The sequence below is a fragment of the Mus caroli genome, unplaced genomic scaffold (assembly GCF_978045245.1).
Source record: "Mus caroli unplaced genomic scaffold, Mus_caroli_1 scaffold_15, whole genome shotgun sequence".
NCBI lineage: Eukaryota > Metazoa > Chordata > Mammalia > Rodentia > Muridae > Mus > Mus caroli.
The window spans coordinates 17,366,092-17,391,699 of NW_028227270.1; the positions used below are offsets into that span (position 1 = coordinate 17,366,092).

General features: G+C 44.9%; 1 protein-coding gene and 1 long non-coding RNA gene across 5 annotated transcripts in view; one reads left to right on the top strand and one right to left on the bottom strand.

Annotated features, from left to right (window-relative positions):
• Nln (neurolysin) overlaps positions 1 to 23,698 on the top strand; it is an 85,256-nt gene extending 61,558 nt beyond the window's left edge. The window contains exons 9-13 of the mRNA XM_021179980.3: positions 2,068 to 2,269; positions 10,887 to 11,073; positions 11,399 to 11,527; positions 12,671 to 12,807; positions 23,309 to 23,698. Coding sequence (XP_021035639.1) covers positions 2,068 to 2,269; positions 10,887 to 11,073; positions 11,399 to 11,527; positions 12,671 to 12,807; positions 23,309 to 23,443 — 790 coding nt within the window. The 3' untranslated portion in view covers positions 23,444 to 23,698. The remainder of the gene's footprint in view (positions 1 to 2,067; positions 2,270 to 10,886; positions 11,074 to 11,398; positions 11,528 to 12,670; positions 12,808 to 23,308) is intronic.
• On the bottom strand, positions 262 to 10,541 carry LOC110307770 (uncharacterized). Of its 4 annotated transcripts, none has more exons than XR_003834659.2 (3): positions 10,335 to 10,541; positions 6,611 to 7,737; positions 262 to 4,103 (listed from the first exon to the last, which is right to left on the bottom strand). It is a non-coding gene; the product is annotated as an uncharacterized LOC110307770 (long non-coding RNA). The 4 variants fall into 4 exon arrangements; XR_003834660.2 differs by having other exon boundaries at positions 10,308 to 10,541; XR_003834658.2 differs by having other exon boundaries at positions 6,611 to 6,768; positions 7,614 to 10,541.
• Positions 23,699 to 25,608: the final 1,910 nt, after the last annotated feature.

The following is a 25,608-nucleotide window of genomic DNA, read 5'->3' on the forward strand; positions in this document are numbered from 1 at the left end:
CTTACATCTTCTCTGGAGGATCAGGGTTCAGTTCCCAGTACCCACATCAGGCAGCTCACAGCCGCCTGTGATTCCAGGTCCTGGAGATTTGACACCTGGCCTTCACAGGCACCTGTACACATGATATACATATACCCATAGATAGTAAAAATAATTTAAAGATAAATTTTAAGTAAGAAGCAAAGAAGAGTAAAGCCTCTCTGAAGATTTAAAAATTAGCAGAATGTCTTTAATTGAAAAAATAGAAACATGCAAAATCTCTTAAGATTTTTAGCAGGAATATTTACTAATTGCCTCCACAGTACATTGACACCCATTTTACACTCTGATCAAGTGCATGCAACATGTTACAGTATACCAAAGAATATGTAAAATAACAGGTAAGCATGCCAAGGTTTTTATGTTTACTTCTGCACTTCCAGTTCCCTCTGAGATCTTCCAAGAACACCCAAGGGCTCACTGAATGCCCAGAGTGCTGGAGCTGCAGGCATGGGCCACCATGCTCCCATGAGTTTGTCCTGTAGTTTCCAACTCTCCAGACTTAGCCAGCTGACTGTGCACAGCACCCACACTTACACCTTTCAGCATCTCAATCTGGTTATCTGCTCTCAAATGTGCTCATGGCTCTAGCATCCGCATCGTGTGAATGTGGGTCTCCTGTTGGCTTTGCTTCTTTGTATTTCTCACAGGTTGATTGAAAGCCAGGCGTTTGAGTGAAGACTATGGTTAACTTTATGTCTAAAATTGGCCCCACATTTACTTCTGCTAGGCTTTTCATATGGGGTATTGGCTCATTTAGTAATTAGGTAGGTTCCAGAGCTACCACTGCCTGGTTTAACCTCTGCGTGCTGCAGACTTGCCCTTGTTCTAGACTGTGTCTAGAATTCATTTGCCAAAGTTTTTCCTAAGTCTCTTCCACTTCTCACTAAGAACAGGTCTTTTTCATTCTGCATGCAGTGGGCTGCCGTGGCTTGTTCGCTGCTGCGCACAGTCTGGCTGCGGTGGGGAATCCATTGCAGTGGTCCAGCATCAGTCGCGGTGGGCTGCCGTGGTTTGTTCGCTGCTGCGCACAGTCTGGCTGGGGTGGGGAATCCATTGCAGTGGTCCAGCATCAGTCGCGGTGGGCTGCCGTGGCTTGTTCGCTGCTGCGCACAGTCTGGCTGCGGTGGGGAATCCATTGCAGTGGTCCAGCATCAGTCGCGGTGGGCTGCCGTGGTTTGTTCACTGCTGCACAGAGTCTGGCTGGGGTGGGGAATCCATTGCAGTGGTCCAGCATCAGTCGCGGTGGGCTGCCGTGGCTTGTTCGCTGCTGCGCACTAGTCTGGCTGCGGTGGGGAATCTATTGCAGTGGTCCAGCATCAGTCTCGGCTTTGTTATTTCTTGGGTTTTGTTCATCTTTTCTTGAGACAGGGTGTTACTAAACACCCCAGACTGAACTCAACTCCTGGATACCTAGGATCACTAGTGTGTGTGACCACACCTAGCCAGAGTCACCCTTAATCGGAGTAGCCTCTGTCCTGTGTCTTAAAATGGGTCCTGCCTCATCTACAGCTGTAGGTTTGAACACATGGTATATTTCTGCCCTGTAGAGACTTTTTCCTTTCTGTTCCCCAAGAGCAGTGGGTTTGCACAGCTGCTCTAAGAACAGCAGGGTCTCTCTTCCTGTGGGTATTAGGGCCGTGGTCTGTAGGAGACAAACGAAAAAGCATGTAAGTGATACTCTGTAGCCTTTCCCTGACTGATGCTGGCTCAGGGCTGTCTCCCACCCCCATCCCCATCCTGTGTAAGGTCTGCTGATACTGCAAGCGATGCTGCTTTTCCCTGTGTGCAGCCCCGTGGTTCCGTGTTGTGTCTAGGCCAGCGCCGACCTTTAGCAGTTGGAATCTCCTATTACTGTGGTGTCCAGTATCTGCCCAAACTTAAGATGCAGGGGGCAGGGAGGGGCGACTCAGGGGACCAAGACAATGTCTTCTGGTGTCAAGTCTGACTTAGTGCCTAGAAGAAGACATGACATATTTTTTTGCTAAAGAAGAGTGTCCGTTTCACAGTTCTGTGTCTGTCTCCCAGGGAAGGAAAATACAACCATGCGGCCTGCTTTGGTCTCCAGCCAGGCTGCCTTCTCCCTGATGGCAGTCGGATGATGTCTGTTGCTGCCCTGGTGGTCAACTTCTCTCAGCCCATAGCAGGCCGGCCGTCTCTCCTGAGACACGACGAAGTGCGAACTTACTTCCATGAGTTTGGTCATGTCATGCATCAGATCTGTGCACAGGTAAGCAGGGTGTTCATCATGGCAAAGCCACCAGTTGTTTCTTTCCTTTCAGCTGCTGTCAGGTCTCTCTCTTGGCCTCATTTGTTCTCCACACACTGAACACAATGGAGAAGTTAAGCCTACAGAGGCACAGAGTTCCCTTTTCACACCCCTCACACTGCACTTTCAGTCTGAGGTGAGCCCACCAGTGAAAGATCTTGTAGCATAACTGCTCGTGGAGAAACAACAGCGGCTTCCAACCTCTTTGAACCTTCATTTCTTTTCTACTGCTGAGTAGCCTCAAGTTAAAATCACAAGTAACACAGCCATGTGGAGCTAGGAGTGGTGGGCGTGTTAATTGTAACCCTGCACTTGGAAAAGAGGCAGGAAGATCAGGAGTTCAAGACCAGCCTTAACTCCATAGCAAGTTCAAGTCCATCTTGGGCTACATGATAGCCAAACACAAAAAAAGTAAATGACTGTGTACAGGGGTTTTTTTCCCCCAGGAAAAATGTATGTGTGGTAGATTGAAACATACTCCTTGAGTGCCAAAGAGAAAAGAAAAATGACTGTTACTTGCGTGTGTTCATGTGTATGGTGGCCAGAGGCCAGCGTGTGATGTTCTTCAGGGACTGTCTCTCAGTGAGACCTGGGGCTCACTAGATAGGGTAAGCAGGCTAACCACCAACCCCCAGGAATCCACCTGCAAGCGGCGACCAGTTTACTGGGTTTTTTAAAAGAAGATTCTGGGGTTGGTGCTAAAGTCCTCATGCTTATTCAGCAGCCAGTACTTCAACTAAGCCATCTCCCCAGGCCAGAAAAGAAAAGGGGTTTCTGGGTTTTTTTCTTTTCTGTTTTATCTTTTGAGACAAAAAAAAAATCTGATAATGTATAGCCCAACTGGCCTTGAACACATGATCTTCCTGCCACAGCCTCAGATGCTAGTGAAGTGATCTATAGGTTGTTTTATGTTTTGCCTGTCTTATCACTTGTGTGCATGGTCCCTAAGGAAGCCAGAAGAGGGTGATGGATCCCTAGAACTAGACATATACAGATAAAGACTGTGAGCCACCATGTGGGTGCCAGAAAATGAACCTGGTTCCTCTGGACAGAAACCCAGTGCTCTTAACCACTGTGCCATCTCTCTTAGTGTGTCTCTCTTAAACCAAACAATTCCCTATACTTCTTAGACCTTCGGCTAACCATTCATGAGCAGAATGTGTCCTTTGGATGACTGTGCAGAGTCTGTCCTCTGTGTAGTCCTCTCAGAATAGAGTGTTGAGATATTTGTGCTGAGAACCAGTGACCAATACCTTCTACCCTTTGTACACAGAGATCTGTGTATTTGCTGCTTTTAAGTTAGAGACCTTTTGTATTCATCTAAAATGAATGGCCATTGAATAAGATCCATAACTTCTGTGTTCACTAATGACTTCTGAATTTGCCATACATATGCAGTAGATTGGATCTAAGATATGACACCTCATAGTTTGGATTCCACACTGCCACAGTCTGGAGGTTGGATGGCCAGAGGAGCTCACGAGCTTGTCATGGTGATATTTAAATGTCTGTGCAGGAACTTCCAGTTTCCAGGCATGTGGATGTCCTAGTTCACTGTTTACCGTGTTGTCATTAGGGACCTGAGTTTCACTGTGTTTTGTGTGTCAACTGCCAGGTTGGTAATTTACAAGATATCGATCAGGAGAGGCATTGCCAGTATCTGTTCCTGCTTCGTGGGTTGTGCTCTCTGTAATCTCTGGCCTTTTGAACTTCTGCAGAAGGAAGAGTAATGCCTCTCACCAGTTTTCATTCTTGCTGATGTCTTTGTTGGTTGTATGTTAAAAGCAGTTTTGAACTATAAAGAGATAATTATTTTAATACACATCAGAATCACAATAAAGCCTTAATTAAAAGTGAAAGGGCTATAAATAGACAAACTTCAAATGATGTGACCTGAAATAGTCTGTAAAGTACACCATTGGTCTTTTCTACATATCTGAATTGTATACCACTGTAGAGAGACAGGCCCTGTCAGGGGACCCTGGCATTGTGACAGAACATTGGATTAAAATATATAGGGCTAGGTTCAATCCTATGCGTGCCATCCAAGAGAAAAGAAATGTGACTTGACCTTTTCAAACCCTCTCATGTCTCCATTCATAAAACGGGGACAAGTCTGGCATAATGGTGCACGCCTTTAATCCCAGCACTCGGGAGGCAGAGGCAGGAGGATCTTTATGAGTTCAGGGCCAGCTTGATCTACATTGTGAGCTCCAGGACATCCAGAGCTACATAGTAAGACCTTGTTTCAAAAAACCAAACTGAAATAAAATGGAGACAATAACATTTCTTAGTCTTTATTTATTTTTCTTTTTTCTTTGTGGGGGAAGGGGTTGACACAGGGTTTCTCTCTGTAGCCTTGGCTGTCTGAGAACTCACTCTGTAGACTAAGCTGAGCTTGAATTTAGAGATCCACCTGCCTCTGCCTGCTGAGTGCTGGGATCAAAGGCGAGTGCCACCACCTCCTGGCTAGTATTTTATTTTGCAATAGAATATCTTTTGTTTATCCTTTGATTTTTTTTATTTTAGTATTTTCATAACTGTTTATGTATAACCCAATCCTTTTAGAATCAAAAGTGAAGAAGGGGGGCAGGAGCAAGAAGAAGCAGACCACAGCCATGAGGTTCAGAGAACACGTGGGTGCCCTTCAGAGTGCTGTAGTGAAAGGAAGGGGACTTGCGCATCAGAAGCAAGGCCCTGCCTTGCTCAGATGATCTCTAACCACTTCAAAATTTGATTCCAGAAGCAAGAACAGCGTGAGCTATTACTATGCTGAGGATGATAGAGTATTAGTTGTAGAGAAGCATAGATATTTTATTTTTAAAAATAACATTAAAATATGATTAGTCGCTTAGATATAATTGCTTGGTCAGAGCAAACTGTACTCAGGCTAGATACATATTGGGCAGGCTAAGAAGAAAAATGGAGCTGTGTAAGGTGTCAGACACCTATGGTCCCTGCACTCCCAAGGTTGAGGCAGAAAGATTGTAAGCTCAAGGCCAGCATAGGTTACATAGTGAGTTTGTGACCAGCTTGAGCTATGTAGCAAGGCATTGTCTCAGAAACTCAAGAGAAGCAGAAGGCAGAGCTACCAGAACCTTCAGAGCGTGTCCCAGCACGGCACTGCTTCCTCCACAAGGCTCTCACTCAGGTGAACCCAACATGGCCTTTCCTGTTTTCTAAGTGACAAGGCTCTTGAGGCTTAGCATGAGTTGCCCAAAGGCAGCCCAGCCACTCGGCTGCCGGCTCTGCCAGCTGTGTACTAGAGGCAGCTGTGTCACATGTGACCTGAGCCAGTTCTCCCACATGCAGAGTCTCCATGAATAGGCTTCTTTCTCAGTAATTAGGCGGTGTTCTGATAGCAGGGCAAAGTGTGAATGTCTCTACTTTTACATGTCCCTGTGGACTCTTAGAGTTTGTGACTTTGACATCAGACATGATTTCATTGAGGATCCCTCTTTTATTGTTCTATTGTTTGGGTTTGGTTTGGTTTGGTTTGGTTTGGTTTGGTTTGGTTTGGTTTTTCGAGATAGGGTTTCTCTGTGTAGCCCTAGCTGTCTTGGAACTCACTTTGTACACCAGGCTGGCCTCTGCCTCCCGAGTGCTGGGATTAAAGGCATGCACCACCAGTGCCCGACTTTGTTTTGTTTTTTTTAATCTGTGTATAAGTATGTACATATATGTTAACATAGAATAAATGCTAACATAAACCAAAATGTGCATGTGTATAATGCATGTTGGAAAGTTGCTCATTTCTTTTGTACGCTGCAACTTTTATATATACTTTTTTAGCTTTTTAAAAGATGACATTTACATGTCTGTCTTTATGATTATGGATGCCAGTGGAAGCCAGACAAGGGCATCAGATCCCTTGGAGCTAGTTACAGGTAGTTGTGAGCCCTCAACATGATCCTGGGAACTGACCTCTGGTCTTTTGGAAGAACAACGAGTCAGTCCTCTTACCCACTCAACCAGTCTCTCCAGCCCCTGAAGTAGTTTATCTTTCTAATAAGAGAAAGAGGTTTTTTTCTGAAGATGAAGAATGCCTAGGTGATTTTTTAAAGCAGAATTATTGATTATCTCCTGTGCACAGTATACAAAGAATGGTAGGATAGAATTCAAAATAAGTTAGAGTGCCTTGGATTTTTAGGATTCAAGGACATGAAAGGCAAGAATCTAAAAGCACAAAGTCAGTAGAGGTGAGACAAATAAATTGTTAAGCACTCAAAGAACATAGAGGAAAGACATGAGGAGGCAGGCGATAGGTCAGGTGGAGTCTAAGAGAAGCTGTCTCTGAGTTACCTCAGTTAGGTTCTCCACAGCGCACATTCTTCTCACACCTCAGTGCACAGACGTTGAGCGGGGCATCCCCTGGGCATGTGCTGGGCTGGCGGGCATAGGATGGTGAGCCAAGCTCTCTCTGACTCAGCATCAAGGTTAAGTGGAACTTTTGTTTTTATCTGAAAAGGAGTGGTTTAAGTAAGTGCCTAGTTAGTTAGGAAAGCGTAGGTAGCCTTAAGGCAAACCCATGAAGTTCAGTTGTGATATTCAAGACTTTGCCAAATTGTGTTTCTTCCTGTCCTCAGACACTGACCTGCTCAAGTGCAGGGCTGCAGTGAAGACTAAGAAAAGATGAACTGTTTCTCACATCTTCTTTGTTACTGTTATTTTTTTCCAGTGATGCCTAGATATGTTCGAAGATAAAACTCTGACTTTTTACCCATCTAGTGATAGGAAAGTCTAGTAGATAGTGGCCACTTGTTTTTAATGTCTTGCCTTGTTACCTGAACTTCTCATTAGCCTTAGATGTGGGGTAGATCAGACAGATCAGGATCTGAACTTCGTGCTATTAAATCAGCAGTGGGCCCCATGCGTCAGCCAGGGACTCTTCTCCGGAGGGCTGTCACTGTCCTAGGCATGTTGTACTGACTCATTCCAACAGTTGCCTTTGCTCTGCTTTGGAGTTTGTTATCATAAAAAGGAACCACAGTTGTAACCAGTAAAAGGAGTTGGTCTCTTAATTCGATACTAACAACCTGTAGTGCTGAAGAGTTACAAGGGCTCACTGACAAATTTTGTTACGTTTGTGTCATTTGACTCTACTGTGTAAGCTTAAACATTAATCTCTACATCAGCAAGACATAGGTTTTAAATCTGCAATGGAATAGGTTTTAGGCATCCTAATGTCTATTTGGGAGATAGTAACACATAGACTCATATTTAAGAGTGGAAAGGCAGCTCAGTAGTTAAAAAAAAAAAAAATGTTGCTCTTGGGGAGGACCCAGGTTCAGTTCCCCATACTCACATGGCAGCCATAACCATCTGTACTTCCAGGTCCAGGAGGTCCAAGCCTACCAGCCTCCATGCACACCAGGCATGCATGTCTGTGTATATACATACAGGCAAACACCCACATGCACAGAATGAATCTTAAACAAGTAAAACCAAAAAAAGAAAGAAAAGTAACTTCCTTTCAAAATTCCCCATCGAAACAGAAGTTAACCATATTTTTTTAGGCTCCCATGATCAAACATTTTCTGCAAGAAGTGTGCTCTGATTTGCCCATTGGGTTGTTGTATGGCTTCACACTTAGTTTTATCTGGAAGATAGATGAGCATTGCTAGCTTTTATTATGTTTAACATCCCCAAACTGATGATGCTGAGAACTATGTAGGGAATCACTCCAGGACTCTAAACCTGGGAAGTGGTATAGTCAGTTGTGAGTGCTAGTTCAGCCACTCTCCACAGTCCTGCGCAGGAGGCCCCCTCACATTGCAAAGCCAAAGTCCCCATTTCCGTGTGTATGCTGACTATGGTATCCTTTGGCTTAGGAGTTTACTGGTTTGCTGGAAATTGAGCTTTTGAATTTTGTAGATTTTTTTTTTTGTCCTCATGTGAAAAATATTTAAATGATGTTGCCCAAAGGGTTCACACAGGCACAGCATGGCTGACTTTTGGGAAATCTGTAAGCAGGCGAGCTATTTTTAGCTTTTACTCCTTCCTTGCAAACATTTCCTTTTGTTCTCTAGAGAACATTGTTGATCTGTTCATTCACTGGCAGTGTTCTGCCCCGCTAGCAGACTTAGGGAGAATAGGCCCTCTCTTCTCCACGCTGCTGACGTAACTCTGTTGCTTCTTAGTTGTCCAATTTTGGCTCTAACTCATGAGTTACTCATTAGTTCATGTTTTTTTTTTTCCTGGATACTGAGCAGACCCTTCCCCCAGTGTGTGTGTGTGTGTGTGTGTGTGTGTGTGTATACGTGTGTAGACCCTTCCCCCAGATTTTGTGTGTCTGTGTTGCCTGCATGGAAATCACAAGCAAGAATCACAAAGCTGCTGATTTTGCCTTGTTGTATGAGGGTAGCTGATGGCTTGATTTTCCCTTGTTTGCACTGCTCGTATCTGTTCAAAAGCTATGCTTCATAAAACCATGCATTTAGCATTATTGCTTTGGGATAGACAGTTGCACAGCTTAACCTTGTGTACCTCAGCCTCCTGTTCTGCCCTTGAGATCTTCTAGTCTCAGGAGGAAGTAACTTTTCTTGGGGAACATAACTCAAATAGCACTTTAATTCTCCTTTATGTCCTTTTCAAGTGTCTTCCTGTTCTCATCTGGTTTTAAGTCCTACGTCTGCTATTATTCTGTGTGTGCCTCAGTTTTCTTAGTTCACCAATAGAAGTAATAGGACATACACCATGCAATAATGCAGTAGTGGGGGAGGGGCATGCACATGTTCATGTGTGTACAAGTGCACGTTTATACACCTGGGTGTGGTGGCCAGAGGCCAACCTCTGGTATTGTTCCCAAGTAGTTGTCCATCATTTATTTATTTATTTATTTATTTATTTATTCATTTTTGAGACAGAATTTCTCACTGAACCTGATACCAGCCACAGGTTACCTGGCCAGCTAGCAACACTCCTCTTTCTACTTCCCAAGCACTGGGATCAAAGTGCGCATGGCACCACGCCTGCTGGTATTACAAATGTGTCTATACCACACCTGCCTGTTTACCTGGGTGCTGGCCATGGGATTTAGGTCCTCATACTTATGCAGCAGACCTTTTACCCACAGAACCATCCTGAGCTTCTTGGATAGAAATTTAAGCCACACTGTTCATGTATGAACCGGACATGATGCCTGGCACAGGAAGTCTTCTCTGGGTACTGGCTTTTACAATGCTGCATTAAATTGATCACCTATAAGGCAAATGCAATCTTAAAATGTTCCATACCAGAATGAGGCAAAATACTCTCATTCTAGGGGCCTTTGCCTCCTCCCCTGTACAAATGGAAGCAGCTAGTGGGAGTCGAGGGATGGGTTATGCCCTCAACAGAGGTGCCCTAATACCAGTGCCTACTGAAGTGTTTCCCTGGACCTCCTGTGTTGCAGCCTTTCCTATCTAGAATCAGCACAATTATAGCATGAAGTCAAGCAGAGTATTTTGCATAGAGGGGCAGGCAGAATGTGCTGTCATCCTGACATCTGTGCCTGTGCCCGGGGCAGAAGGTGAGTGGTTAGACACTGCTGGTCTGGCACCCCATCTGCTCCTTCTCTGCAGCTAAGTCCTCTTCCTGGCTTCTCCCTTGTAGAGCCTGGGGTGATGAAGCCAGGGACAGTGCCGGGATGTGAGGCATCAGGAGAGGAAATCAGGGGTGGAAGAACGGGGAAACAGGAGGTTCCCATCCTATATCCGACCCCTAACTCATCTCAGCTGCTCACAGTTTGCAAGTGTTCCTTGGATGGGGAGATGGTTCCAAAACACTAGCCTGGAAAAGGGAATGGAAATGGCAGAAAACAAGCCATGAACCTATTGTGAGAAATCTCTGTCTTTTTGCTTGGCTGCTTTTATAACACCAAACTCAATCAAGAATCTTTGAAACTTGGCTTTCAGAACTCTTAGCCCAGGCCCCCTGAGTGTGAGTCCCTTCTTCCATCACGGGGGTTTTGAACTTTGAGTGAGTTGCCTCTCTCTCCCCTCTGCTCACATTCACTCACCCACTTGCAGCGCATTGGCAGGCTCACCTTCCAGGCCACTGGTTTCTTCTCAACTTGATCTGAGGGGTCCAGCTCAGGTTTCCCACAGCACAGCTGTCTTAGGATCGATGGTGTAAACTTCAGAACACAAAACATCTCTCTCTTTCTCTCTCTCTTTCTCTCTCTCTCTCTCTCTCTCTCTCTCTCTCTCTCTCTCTCACACACACACACACACACACACACACACACACACACACACACACCCTGGGCTGGAATGTTGTAACTTAACCCCTTAACTGATTTAAACTTGAGTAGTTGAGCAACAGTGGTGAATGCCCCGAAAGGCATGCATTGAGTAAACACGAATAACCAACTGCAGGAGGAGCCTGAGAGAGACTGTTTATCTTCTCCCCTAACCCCAACTGCTCCGGGTCACATTCACAGCCTCACACAGAAGACAACGTTCTGCCAATTAGCCACATAGAACTCCAGTGCTTTGTTGTCATGCTGCCTTAAGTGTTGATGGGGCTCATTATAGTTCACTGCATGTATATAGTTCTACTCAGTGTTTTTAAAAACACTTTTATGTTTGCTTTCTAGACTGACTTTGCACGATTTAGTGGAACAAATGTGGAAACTGACTTTGTAGAGGTGCCATCACAAATGCTTGAAAACTGGGTGTGGGACATTGACTCCCTGCGAAAACTGTCAAAACATTATAGAGACGGACACCCTATCACAGACGAGCTGCTGGAGAAGCTTGTGGCTTCGAGACTGGTCAACACAGGTATAGTCAACAAGAGAAGCAAGTAGGAATTGTTTAATGCAGAATTCCTGGCAGCTCCTTCTGTCAGACGTACTTTGACTTTAATAACATACTCCAGGAGTGCTGTGCATGGAGGGAGGGAGGCTGGGTGTGTTGGAACGGCATCACCTGGGACTGTCGAAGGGGAGAGTTTCCTCCTAAGTCATATATGGTCCAGATGCTGTTGGGCCTTGCTACCCTTTTGTGATGAATGGTACTGGATTGCTCTTCAAATCTCTGATCCTGTGGTGTTAGAACACATAGTTCTCTCTCCAACACATTGTTCAAACACTCTTAACCTTATTAGGTCTTCTGACACTTCGCCAAATTGTTTTGAGCAAAGTTGACCAGTCTCTCCATACCAATGCGTCGCTGGATGCCGCGAGCGAATACGCTAAATACTGCACAGAAATTTTGGGAGTTGCAGCTACGCCAGGTATGAGGCGAGAGCACCTGAGTTCATTTTTCTTGCAAGACCTCAGAGTCTCCTTAGCCTTACAGGCGGGTGGAGTTCCTCAAAGCTCATTTCATTCCTTTCTGCTCTCAGTAATGAGACCACAGCTTTCAGATAAGCACACTCTGCCTTAGGAGTTGTCCTGTCCAAATGTGCTTGAAGGGAAGGTGGCTCCACAGTCACAGCATTGCAGGGTAATCAGGCGTGAGCAGTTGGCCTCCGCCCCAGTGCACAGCCATTCCCGTTTGGCAGCACCTGCCTGTCCCCTCCCTCCCTGTGATTTTCAGTAAGAAGTTGGCAGAAGGGGCATTTCAGGGGGAGACAGGAACCTCCTTCATTTCTGACTCCAATGCCAGTTCAAGCTTTTGACTGGCAGTTTCTAACAGGATACTTACAGTGTTTGCTATTGGGTGAGTCTAAAACTTACATTTTAAGCCAACTAATATGTATCTATTTGGATGTCAATTATAAACTTCTTCACCAAGGCAATGAATCAGACAGTTATAGAGGATATTAAGATAAGAGTGGCCATTGAGTCACCTGAGCCTCACCTCCTGATCTGGAAACCAGGGAACAATATGTGTCTCTTTGACAAAATGGCAGCCCAATGTAGACTCACTTCATAAATCTCTTTCAAAACACTTCATTTTCAGAAATTATCAACCTACACAAATGCCATTTTATTTTGAGTCATCTTAGATACAAGAATTGTGGCAGGGGCCTTAGATACAAGAAGGGGGCTGGGTTGTAGCTTTGCATTAGAGTTAGGCTATGTTTGACTCCCAGCACCTGAGGGTGGGGGGCTCCAGCAGAAAGTAGGGTTATTAGTAAAGTATTTTAAAGGCACATTGGCATGACTTTCCCTAAGCTACTGACAGGCGTGGACAAGGCTTCAGAAATTGTTGTTAGACATCCAGAGCTGGGGCTGAGCTACTGACAGGAGAAAGGCTTGTATATAATCTTGGCTAAGGGTACATGCCAACCAGTGAGATGAGTACATGCCAACCTGTGAGATGCCATCCTTCCCTCCCCTCACAGCTGGGCTCCCCAAAGGAAAGCTAGCTAGTTCACAACCTGATTAATTAGCATTTTCTATCATTCTGATTGAAATTATCTTTTTTTAAGGCACAAATATGCCAGCTACCTTTGGACATTTGGCAGGAGGGTATGACGGCCAGTATTATGGATATCTTTGGAGTGAAGTCTTTTCCATGGACATGTTTCACAGCTGTTTCAGAAAAGAAGGGATTATGAATCCAGAGGTACTGTGTGGCTTTGTTACCCCCAGGGCTAATTTTGTAGTTGCTCTCTCCCTTAGCTCCAAGTGTATAATAGCTGGAGTTTCGAGTAAGAGCCTTAGTAGTAGCTTTTACCTTGAAGGCCTGGCATCTTCTCAAATCATCATACATCATTAAGTTTCAGTGTACAAGTGATTAACTCTTAATTCTACAGGGTTTTTTTTTTTAAAAAAAAACCTACTGTACTTTCTTGCTTATTAACATTCCCATATATTGCGTAATTAAAAATTCAAAGCCTTGTTTATGCACTCGCGAGTTTATGGCTACTAGTTTTGACATGTGCCATACAGTGTTTCTGTTTTATAAGAGGTTGAGAAAGAAAGGTAAACGTCTTCCTGATGTAAGTAGTCTCTGTGTTGTGATATTCTTTACAGGTTTCTTTGTGCATTTTCTGTGGGAGGCACCCTTTTTCTGCGCAGAGGCCAGCGTACTCCACCTATTACATAGTTTGTAACCTAGGTGCCTTTGGGGTAACTTAAGCTGCTTCATTAATCTGAGCCGTTCCTTCCCAGGCACGGTGAGGAGGCTGCCAGGCGGCTGCCAGCCAAGCCTTCCTGGGACAGACCCTAGTCTCTCTGCTTATGGATGACCCGACCGTCAGTTATGTCTGAGGCTGGTATATTTCCAGTATGTTTCCAAGTTCTGTTTGGTTCAGAAATTAGAACAAATTACCCAAATCAAGCTCTCAATGCTTATTTCAATCAGCCAACTTGTTCTTTGGGCTTTTGTTTCTCTACTAAGTAGCACCCCTCTGCATACATATTGAAATATGTCATATATTTTAGAGTCCCATTTCTTCCATCTCTCTCCCCCCAAAAAAATCCCTCCAGACTAGCCACACTATGATTCATTCCAAGCATCCCCTCCCCCATCCTACCTCATCCAGCAGGACTTTAAGCTTCCTCTTTGACTCTACCCACCCAGTCAGCAAGTCTGATACTGACTCCTGTTTAATATTTGACGTCTGCATGACTTTCAGCGTGCCCAGCCCTCCAGCCTCCACTGTCTTAGGGTGAGATGGTACCCTCAGTGGGGTCTTCTGGAGAAAAACATTTGAGTTCATCTACCTGCCCTATACTTGACTCATGCTGGCTAACCTCAGCTGGTCCTGCAGTGCTGCTCTGTAGGCCAGTGCTGCTCTGCTCTGTAGGCCCGCCCCCATTCTCTGTTGATTTCCTTTATCACTCTGAGCCCCCAGCCTGTCTACTCTGTAAACTGCCTCTGCCCCTCGTTCTTGTTACCTCATCCCTAAGTCTCACTACATAATACAAGGTGGCATCGAACGAGTGAACCTCCTGCCTCATCTTCCCTGGCTCAGGGGATTATCCAGTCCAAGTTTTCCCTTTGTTAAGAAAATTGAGCCAGGGATGTGGCTCGGAAGTAGAAGGGTATTGTCTTAGCTCTGCCTACCTTCACATATCTATTCCTTCTATGCATTGTATTTTAAGCCAGGAGCGGTGGCACATACCTGCAATCCTAGCATGTGGGAGGTAGAGGCAGGAAGATCAGGAGTTTAAGATCATCTTTGGCTACATAATATATTCAAGGTCATGAGCTTCATGAGATCTTGTTTTAAAACAAAAAAAAAATTATTTTTTTTATTTGTGCCCCTTAAAAATTATACTATTCGTTAAGACCCCATTCAAAAAGCCATTGATGGGGCTAGAAAGATGGCTCAGTGGTTAAGAGCCTGCGTTTGGTTCCCAGCACCCACTTAATGGCTCACGACCATTTGTCACTCCAGTTCCAGGGGATCCAACACCCACTTCTGACCTCTGCAGGCACCAGGCACACATGTTACATCCATGTTACACATGTTACATCCATGTTACACATGTTACATCCATGTTACACATGTTACGTCCATACAAAGAAGCAAAACACTCACACACATAAATAATCTAAGAATATTTTAAAATGCTACTCATGTATGAACTGTTGTAGATTATTCAGACCAAAGTGACCCCTTTTCATCCTCCTAGTAAACTTAGGAGCACATGGGAAAGGCTTTGGTAAAACTTTGCTTTTGTCTGGATTGTTTGATGTAACTCACATAAAATAAAAATATTCTTTGCAAAAGATTTTATACAATATTCTTAAAGTACGGTCAGAACAAACACTGACAAAACACTGATGACTCTGTATGGTGAGATGTTAGGAGGGCTTAACATTTCTCTCTGCTCCTCACGCAGCTGCCCCTACTCTACGAGTCCACAGACTCGAGAAGGACTCAGGACACACTAGTTTGTTGTGGGGTATTTGGCTTTTTTGTTGGTGGTAGTGATGGTTGTAGTTGTTGGTGTTTTTGAGACAAATTTGCTTCATAACCCCAGCTGGCCTCAAACTAATAGCAATTCTCCTGCCTCAGCATCCTGAGTACTGGGATTCCAAGCCTGTACCACCAAGCCCAGCAGAAATGGTGTTCCAAGGAGAGGAGAAGGGGCCTGGGAAAGGTCCAAGTAGGACATAGTCCTGGCTGCCATTATCTCTTAGGCTTCCTGGTGCAGGCATACACTCCCTCCCTCTGAGGTGAGCTAGCCTCTGGGCCTTCACTCATCTGGCTATACCTCGGCCCCTCCACCCTTCCAGCTGTCAAAGCGGCAGCCAAATTCTAGATCCCAGTGGCTCTCTTGCTACTTGCACATCCTGCAGAAACAACCCACCGTCAGGTTTCTCTGTTCTTTTTATACCCAAGCTCTGAAGCTTGGCAGGCAGCCAGGCTGCTCTTCATTAGGTGAGGACAGGAGTGAACTTGGAGAAACAAAGATCCCATCCCCCAGAGCCGTTTCCTGGGATGTTAGAAACGCAGTCAGGCTCCACTGAGTTTCTAGATGCTGTGGCAGGACTCAGGGATATCTACTTCTTATGCAAACAGGCTGCTTTGAATTTTCAGTTTTCACTTCCTTTTCCTTCCCCTTCAAACACTGTGAGGAATCCTGTCATTTCTCACTGTCTTGCCATGACAGCAATTATGGACCTGGATTGAGAAACCATGGAAGGGGAGGCCCTCACTCTCCACCCTCCTTCTCTCCACTGCTTGAGTGAATTCTAGAGCCAGCTTTTTCAACAGCCATTTGACCCCTCCTGGTTCTGTAGTGAGTGCTCTGTTTGTTCTTGTGGGGTGGCTTCAGCTTTGTTTTGTTTTGTTTTACAAATATTTACTCTAGCACCTGACTTACAGAATACAAATATTTATCAAAAATTAAAAATTCTTGGCACAATACTCCTGTCCTATGAAAAGGCTTCCATTGTTCCTACAACTGGAGAGATAGAGAGAAAGAAACACTATTCTTCGGCACAGTGTGCCGAGCACTGCTTGTTTTGTGCATGATCTCAGCCTTGCCATCAGCCAGCACTGCAGAAGGTGGTGCTACTTGGTCTGGGTTGCCTTCAGCTTCACACATAGAGAGAGGTTGGTTACATAAGCAAAGTAACAATAGGAATTTTTATAGTATAAGCAGTGCTGCACTTGGTCTGAAGTCATGGGAATCATCATCAGTCTGTCACGTAAGCTCTGTTGGCTTGAGGCCTCACACTCCCTAGCGTGTTGGGAGCATTTTGAGAAGGTAGCTGGACATGTAAGGACTCAGTCCCAAGCTCAGGAATGGTTGGGATCAGGAGGCCTCATTGGTCACACTCTACAGAAACGCATCTCCAGGCATTCGCTTGAACATCTGCTGTCCTGCACAGCCTGGGGTCTGCTCTGAGCAGCAGTTCATACCCTGGCAAGCAGCACTGCAGAGGGCTCCTGCCTAAATTCAGGTTTGGGAGATGGTTTTATAGGTAAAATCTTTGCCTTACAAGTGTGGGGACATGAGTTGGCACCTCCAGCACTTATATAAAAGCCAGGTACAACAGCACAGATCTGTAAGCCACCACTGACAGACAAAGGCCCTAAAACTCTCTGGCCAGCCAATCTAGCTGAATGAGTACACTGCAGGGTTAGTGAGAGACATGCTGCAAATCCCTAGAGAGGGACTGACAAAGACATCCAGAATTGACCTGTAATCTACACACGTGCATACAGCACATACAGGGCCTCACATTCATATGCGTATACATACATGCATACATATATACATACATGCATGCATGCATACATACAGAAACACATACACACATGGCATGCACACACTCATAGTAGAACATGGAGAGGCTGTCTCTGCAGATGTGACCTCTCCATCCCTGGCAGTTGTCTTACTGACAGAGGGCGAGCTGCCTGGGGTCAGTGCCCTCCGCCGGCTCTGGCACACTTGCAGGCCATCTTTCAGTTCACCAAGTGTACTTTCAAACTTCAGCCCCTAAGCATAGGGTTGGGAAAAAAGGGAGCATTTTAGCTAGGGCCATTTTTTTTTAATAAGGCAATTTCATCGTGGGAAATTTTCCCAAGAAGTAATAGACATTGCGGGCTCAGAGACTACTGCTATTGTTCTGCCAGAATTGCCTTCCTCTATTTTAGAGAAATTTCGAAGCTTTGTTTCTTGCATCAGTAAAGGAGAAGAACCAGGCATTGCTTCCGAAAGAAACACGGAGAAAATCAAGGTTGTTCAACTATTATGTTTGAGTCTGTGGTGTCATAGGAAGATCTTACATGCAGTAACGTACAAGGCAGAATCACGTTTGTATTGGAAAAGGATTGCCTGATGGAGATTTTAATATTAACAATGCCAGTACTCTTTCTTTTTTTTGGTTTGTTTTGGTTTGGTTTGGTTTTTCGAGACAGGGTTTCTCTGTGTAGCCCTGGCTGTCCTGGAACTCACTCTGTAGACCAGACTGGCCTCGAACTCAGAAATCCTCCTGCCTCTGCCTCCCGAGTGCTGGGATTAAAGGCGTGCGTCACCACGCCCGGTGCCCGCACTCTTTAAACAGAATTTTAGCTCAGTTCCTGCTGTGCTGTGTTGCTACAGGAGGGTGTGGGGTGTTTCTACCTCCTGTGAGAGTCTTCCTCACAGAGATCCAGCTCTCCTGTACTCTGACTCCTCTGTGTCTCTTGCAACCACTGTTGTGTCAACTCTGGCCCCTTAACAGCCCTGGGCGATAGAAGAGACAGTGAGAATGGAGGTGGTTGTATTCCCTCTGCAGAGTCTGACTGTGCACCCTACTACCCTAGCTTTGAATGTGTGCTCCTTTAGCCTGAACCTTCCAATTGCTGCGATTCCCTTGGGGTGCCACACACTCAGCTGATTGCTTTGCAAGGCTTGAATTCCGGCCAGTGCAGGAGATTGTTCTTCTGCCTGCTGGAGGGGCTGGGACCTCCAAAGCACTAGGTAAGCACTCCATGCCGGGCTATGGGGCTTTACCTCCAAGGTTGAGACTGGGCCACACTAAGTTGCCCAGTCTAACCTGGCAGCCCAGGCAGGCCTTAAAGTTGTGATCCTCCTGCCTTAGCCTCCCAAATAAATGGAATCACATGCCTATGCCACGAGGCTTAGCTTTCTCTTCTCTCTCTCTCTCTCTCTCTCTCTCTCTCTCTCTCTCTCTCTCTCTCTCTGTCTCTCTCTTTCTCCCCCCCCCCCTTTTTCTTTCTTTCTTTTTTAAATAGCCTTCTTTGTGATTCCACTAGAACACAAATACACTAAACCTAATACTAAACACTAAGTAGCCTACCTTATGTTTTGTTTTGAGACAGGTCTTCCTGTGTAGCCCAAACTAGCCTCAAACTCTCCATTTTCCTACATTGGCTTCCCAAGTACTAGAGCTGTAGGTGTGGACCACCACACCCAGTGCCTCATTATCTATTTCTTATCTCCCTTCTGGGTCCGGAGGCTCTCATAAAAGAGATTGCTTTACTCACCTTGTGTCTCCTCTACTGTAAAGCTGTATCTATATTAGACCTTACTCCTCTTCTTCCACTGACTTACCCCTCAACACACTGCTGCTAGGGATGTTTCGCTCCTGCCCCACTCCATTGCCTTTCTGTCCTCACTAGCTGGAGCTTGCAATGAGATTTCTAGGAAACCTTTAAGTGAGATGCCTTTCTTCTCCACAGCCTTCCTCTCTTTCCCACCTTGTTTTCCTCAAAGGCATTTGGTCTTCCCTTCCCCCTCCCCGAGATCACCTCACCCTCAGAGAAAACACAGGGTGCGCCACAGGGAGGGCACTGTGAGCCATGAAACATCTCAAAGTCCACTGTGCAGACAGCTGGGGACTATGCCAGGTGCCTAGGTGACCTCACCTGTCCCGGGCAGGGCACTCACTCTACTCCACATGGGAAGGAGACAAGTCTGGCGCTGCTCCTGGAGTGGCTGGGTGGAAAGGCCACGAGGAAGCTGTCATGTATGCTGGCTCCGGGACACAAAGCTAGTGGGAGCCAGTCCACTGTCCTGCCGTGTTTTCATAGCTGATGAGCGATGAGCATCCTGCTTAGGGTAATTACATTTGCTATTAAAATATTGCCCCAAAAGGTTTGTACTCTTGCATAAGTGAAGGCCTTCTCTTTTCTACTTAATATTCTTCCTGAATTATCTGTTCTTCCTCACTGATAGTGGAGCTGCAGTCTCTTGTGTTTTCTTTTAGCTTTATTAGAAGACAAGTAATTTTCAGGAAATGTCAAACAAGAATGCAGTTATTTCCCTGAACAGAGATAGATCAGTAAGTGCTGGGGAGGGTTGCAGGGGTAGGAGTTATCAAATCCCACCATGCATCTCACAGCCTGGAAAATATAAGGACAGCATATTCCCATTTTATAGATAAGGAAGCCAAGGCTGAGTACCGTGTACTTAATGAACCTAACTCCTAGCCTAACCTTGCCTTAGAAACCCTCAGGGTTAGAAAGGGCCTTCATAGTGCCAAAAGATAGGTGCAGCTCTTTGAGGATTGTAAACCTCTGGCCACTGATTGAATTCCCTTCCTAGGAGAGCTGATAGGATCTGACTGCAATCTCCCAGAGGACCTCAGAGCTCCTCTCCCTGCCTCTCTGACTCCACCTGTGCCAATGTCACCAACCATGCTTCTCAAGGCATACAGCACCTTCTTAAACTAAAACTCGCTCAACTACTTTTCTTTCCTTAACAAAAAAAAAGCTAGGTCCTGTTACCAAAATGACTCTTAAACTCTTCTCAACGCTTCAGTGCAAGGGAAATGGAACTATTAAAAGAACATTGCTCTATAATTGAGGAAATTGAATCAACTTGTTTGGAGGCATACGCAGAGGAAGACTTTGAGCTGTGCTGAGCCACATGTTCTGAGACTACACAGTGCCCGGCTCTGACGTGGCTGCAGGCAGAGCTGGCCTGAGCCATCTCTTCACGGCGGCGAACACTCGAGTTTCCTGTGCTTTCTTTCCCTTCTCATGAAACTCCTACTACAGCAGTTGGGGGAGAACTTTGTCAGATGTTGCATCTTGGTCGATGTCTTAATATGTTGTCCTTTTTCTGTAATATTTCAGGTATAAACGCCTTTTTTTGTTTGTTTGTTTGTTTGTTTGTTTGTTTGTTTGTTTGTTTGGAGGCAGAGTTTCACTATGTAGCCTTGGCTGGCTTGGAGTTTGAAGAAATACTAATTATTGCCAAGTGTAAAGGGACACACTTGTGATCTCACTGCTTGGCAGGCTGAGGCAGGAGGGAATCAGAGACAAAGTTACACTTTATAATTCCTGTCTCAAAAATAACAGTAACAACAATAATAATAATGGGCCATTGAGGATGTAGCTCAGTTGAGTAAATGCTTGCCTCACATTCAGAGACCCCTGGATTTGATTTGTGTAGACCCCAGGGACTGAATAACCCAGGCACAGAGGTTCCATTTGTCACCTCATGACCCATGATTGAGGTTGGGTCATAGATGTTTGTGCCGTTATCCTGTGTTCTCTGCCCTTAGGATATGTTTGAAGTTTTCCTTAATACAGGGCTTTAAATATTGCTGTAATTCTAGAAATCTAACTTGCATTGTCTGTGCTATATAATACCATTGTTCCAGAGAGCACAGGCCTTCCCTGCTCCACACAGTAATGCAAAACAGTGGTCAGACTGAAACAATTCAATAGTGAGGGAGGGGGAAGGAAATGGAGGTGTGTTTGGACTAAGGAGCTCTGATGTGCTTCTTAGAATGATGGAGCCTATGACAATAACAGCCAGTTGTATTTTAGAGTCTCAATTACTGTTGCAAGGGTGGTATTACTGCTGACCATGTAAGAAAATTTCTTTAAACGTGTTATTTTTTTCAACATATCAAAACAACACAGATTAAACCCAGCTCCAAACCCTCGCTGGCACGATTTCTAAGAAGTCCAGTAGCAGTGGCTTCAGGTCCTTAGGATGCTTACGAATAAAGCATGAAGATTGCTGTGCTCCTTCCCAGCACTGTGTGAGCCCGTTTCCACATCCTCCTAACCCCCGCTGTGCTCCAGGCCCTGCGGCTGTGCGTGCAGTCGCAACACGGAGCGCAGACGCAGGCTTGCTATCACTGTAAACACAGCGAAAAGCAGAGCTCAGTGATACATACAAATTCTACATGTTGAGTGGAGCAGTGGAACTGAACACCTTTATTCCCAGGCAGAGGCGGGCAGATCTCTGAGTTCAAGGCCAGCCAGGGCTATAGAGAGAACCCCTGTGTGGGGAGGATTCCATGTTGAAATGATAACATTGTGGTTACAATGGAGTTCAAGTGACACCTTCCCAGTAGCATGGAGTACAGGTGCACACCACTGTGTCTTGGTTGAAGTGTTTAAACAAATATTTATGAATATTTGGCTGTATGTTAGGCTGGAGAGGTATAGCTCAGTTAGTGGACAGAGAACTTGCCTGGCCTCCACTTACCCTGAGCTCAATCCCAGTACAGCATGAACCAGGAATAGTGGCCTGTCATCCCAGCACTTAGGAGGCAAAGAGAGAAGGGTCAGAAGATCACAGTCATCCCTTGCATAGCAAGTTCGAGGCCAACCTGAGACCCAAAGATACTAATTTCACTTTTAAATATTTTTATATGTTGTTGATAGAGAAGTTAAACATGTATTTCACAATTGTATTGATCTTGCTGCCTGAGAATTTAAGCAAACACTAACTTTAATTGCTTACTCCTTACTAGAATTCAGATTATTAAATGTGAGCTTGCATCAGGGGTGACTAGCTAACCCTGGACTGCATGCAGCTGAGAATAGCTATGAATATGACAGCTCATAACAGAACCACCAACTTACCTCAAATGTTTTAAGATTTTTTTTGTCTTGTTTTGTTTTGCAATTTTTTTCCTGTTAACACCATTGCCTGGTTCTTAGGTATAAACTTTATAACTTTTGATTACATCTGTCTCAGCATCAAAAGAGTGGATGGATCAGCTAGATGATTTGTAAGTTTTAGGTGATTCCTGCCTATGCACAAAGACAACCCCAAAGTTTTATTTCATGGCTCTTGTAGGGTGTTAGCTAGGTCTGCCGCTGTCTAACTTAGTGGGTTTCACTCATGCTTTATTTTACACAATAGCTGAGTCTCTGATGGTCCAACAAGTAGCACCTTGCTCTCAGTCCAAACTGAACCGACTTTAACCTCTGGCGATTCTCTAGTTCTTCCTTTACCCAAAAGGATTATCATTCCTATTGGTCAGATGACGTAATAAATATAAACGTGAGCGGTATCCGTTTATTTTCTATGCACATCTAGAATTAGGACTCCTTACCAGAGCAGTGGAAGGCTCTGAGGTGAACGGAGCTGTGCTTATGTGACGCTGAGCAGCAGCTGTTCTCTTTCAACATGTCTGCTCGGGTGTTCATGTGAATAAAAACAGAGGAACTGTGCTTTGTTTTAAAATTCCAGACTTCCATCTCTCAAGACTTCTGTCCTTCCACTTCTGACCCCTCAGAATCACTTGGCCATCCACAAGAATGCTGCTTAGGTTTCTTTGTGGGGGGTTGTTTTGTTTTGTTTTGTTTTCGTGAGCCCCTTATAAAAATACCTGAAGGCATTTGACAGTAGCCGAGTTCTTGCTCCGAAGCACACGCAGCCCCATAGCCTCGGGAACACTTGCTCTGCTAACCCTTCTGAATCACACTGGAACTGGGCTAACTGGCAGTAGCAAATTGTGTTCTGTTTGGCTGATTGGTGTCCCTGCCTGCCTTCATTGTCAGCTCACAGCTGAGAATCTAAGGACAGGAGACAATAATTAATATTCGACAGGGAATTCAGGCCTGAGGCTAAAGCTCCAAATCTCTTAACTACAGAAAGGAAGGAAGGAAGGAAGGAGGGAGGGAGGGAGGGAGGGAGGGAGGGAGGGAGGGAGGGAGGGAGGGAGGGAGGAAGGAAGGAAGGAAGGAAGGAAGGAAGGAAGGAAGGAAGGAAGGAAGGAAGGAAGGAAGGAAGGAAGGAGCGAAGGAAGGAAGGAGCGAGCGAGCTGCTGTGTGAGCAGAAGAGTGTCTAGACTTGAGTAGAGCTGAAGCCCCTTTCCTCGCCCTCACCTCTCTCTCCCTTGTGTCTGGGGATCTGGAGGATTGCTGGGCCCGTGAGTTATTAGGCATGATGTTTTCTTTTATTAGGTTGGAATGAAATACAGAAACCTAATCCTGAAGCCTGGGGGGTCCCTGGACGGCATGGACATGCTCCAGAATTTCTTGCAACGTGAGCCAAACCAGAAAGCATTCCTGATGAGTCGAGGCCTGAATGCTTCGTAAAGCAGGGACGCTGGGGGCTGTCCGTGGCTGGAGGACAAGCCAACACCGCCCGCCATGTGGTGCCGGCCTGGAGACTGAAGGCAGTTTTACAAAGGAAAACTTAGATTTCTATTCATTTGCTTTTGTTTCTTCATTTTAAAAATTATACAGATGTAAATGAAATTATAAATACTGTGACCTAAGAAAAGACCCACTAAAAATAATTGTACTATAAAGTTTCATAAAAACAGATTTGATTTCTTTTGATAAAAGTTTCATATGACTGTAATTTGATTTTTTTACTGTTATAATCCAGATAATATAATGTAAGAGGGCTAAGACATTTTAAATTGAATCACATACATGATATAATTTGATCTTTCTTATATCTTGAAGTTTTATACTTGAGATTCCTGGACTGATAAGTGAATCATCATGTCCTCTCTGGTAAATATTTTCTCAGAGCCCTGTGTCAACCTTGACCCTCTGCCTCACAACTAAGTGACAGCTTGCCTGTGTGTGTCAAGGCCCGCAGGTTACACTTCAGTGCTGTTTGTCTTTTGTAGTGAGCTTCGTGATTCTCGGCTTCTGTCACACTTACTTACATAGCTCCACTTAGATTTGGGGTTTTTTTCTTTCTAAAATTTAATTTCTAAAGTTAATATTATTATTTAGATAATATTTTTTAATTTTGTTTCAACTGGCCTAGTATATAAGTTTTGAGTCATTGAGCACTAGAAGCTCAATGTCAAGTCTTCTGTTGCAGTCACAGTGAGAGAAGCAGAGAACTTAGGCATCTTTTGGGTTCTCATTACTTTTAGTATTTGCTATGTATTTGTTTCTGCTTATTTTGCTTATATATATATTTTATTTTGTTTGCTTGAGGCACCATCTCCCCATGGAGCCAGATTCGCTTGGAACTCATGGTAATTCCCCTGCTTCAGCCTCCCAAGCCTTAGGGGTGCAGGTGTGAGCTGCCTCACTCAGCTCAGTTCTCACGTTTCTAATAAGACGCTGACTTTGCCTCCCTGAAAGTGGTAGGTAGACCCTGTAGTCACAGTGTGTTGAAGTGCCAGGGGGAGAGATGACATTCACCAGAACTTAGTTTTGAAAACTCCAGAAAAGAGTGTGTTGGAGCAGAGCGTTTGAGAACAGCTGCTCCCAAGTGTTCCGTGGGCAACTGAGCTGTGGGAAAGGCTCTGCAGCAGGCTGTTTCATATGGCGACTGTTAAGTGAACCTCCAGATCTCCAGCTCCTTTTACCAGGACCTAAGTTTCCAGCTCAGCAGCAGAGTAGTGCGCTCACAGCATTATTTTAGCCCTGGGAGTCCACTCCAAACGGAAGCCAAGTAGGATAGAGAGGAGAAAATGTAAATGAGCTGTGATCGGACTTTCCACCCGTCTTTGAGTTCTTTCTCCACACATACCTGAGGAATGACTTTCCTGGCAGGAAACGAAATTAGAGCCTGTCTGTTCTTTAGACCCGGTGGACTTTGTGTTCAATAAAATATTATGTCGTGTAATAAAGTTATACAGAGTACCAAGAGCTGGTACACAGCAGGGAAACCCTTTGTTTATGTAGTTTGATTTGATTTTTACAAGGCTGGGCATCAAACCTCCGGCTTCTTCACCCATGCCAGCAAGTGCTGTGCTCTCCCAGCTGCTTTTATGGTGGTGGTAGAAACCTCTGGAAGTGTCTCACATCTGTCCCCACCCCCATTTTTGTTTCCTACTTTCAGACAAAAAAAGGAAAAAGAACAAAAACAAAAAAACCTCTCTTCAGCTTTTTCTATTATTGCCCGGTTGTGTCTCCTTCAAAAATAACTTTATCATAAATCTTACTTTACTTGGAAAAGCTAATAGCCAGTGTGTAAAAGGCTGACTGCACACAATAAAGTGACATCGTTGTCCGCGAGAATGAGCTCACATTACTTTTGTATTTTAATGTTAAAGGCACAGCGTATCAGCTGTGCAACCATCCCTAGTGTTGTGTTTATAGGTGGATGCCACCACCCTCTGCTTGGGCTTTTATTTGGTTGAATATCCCTGCATGTTCCATTTCCTCAAGGTACAGGTTTAGTACACCTGTTCAGCTGTGCTCTTTCTCTGTTCTCAAGCTTCCCACCGGCTATTTTCAGATACCCAGAGGCTGCTCTAAAGTGTTCTTCCCAAGGTACAATGTCTGTA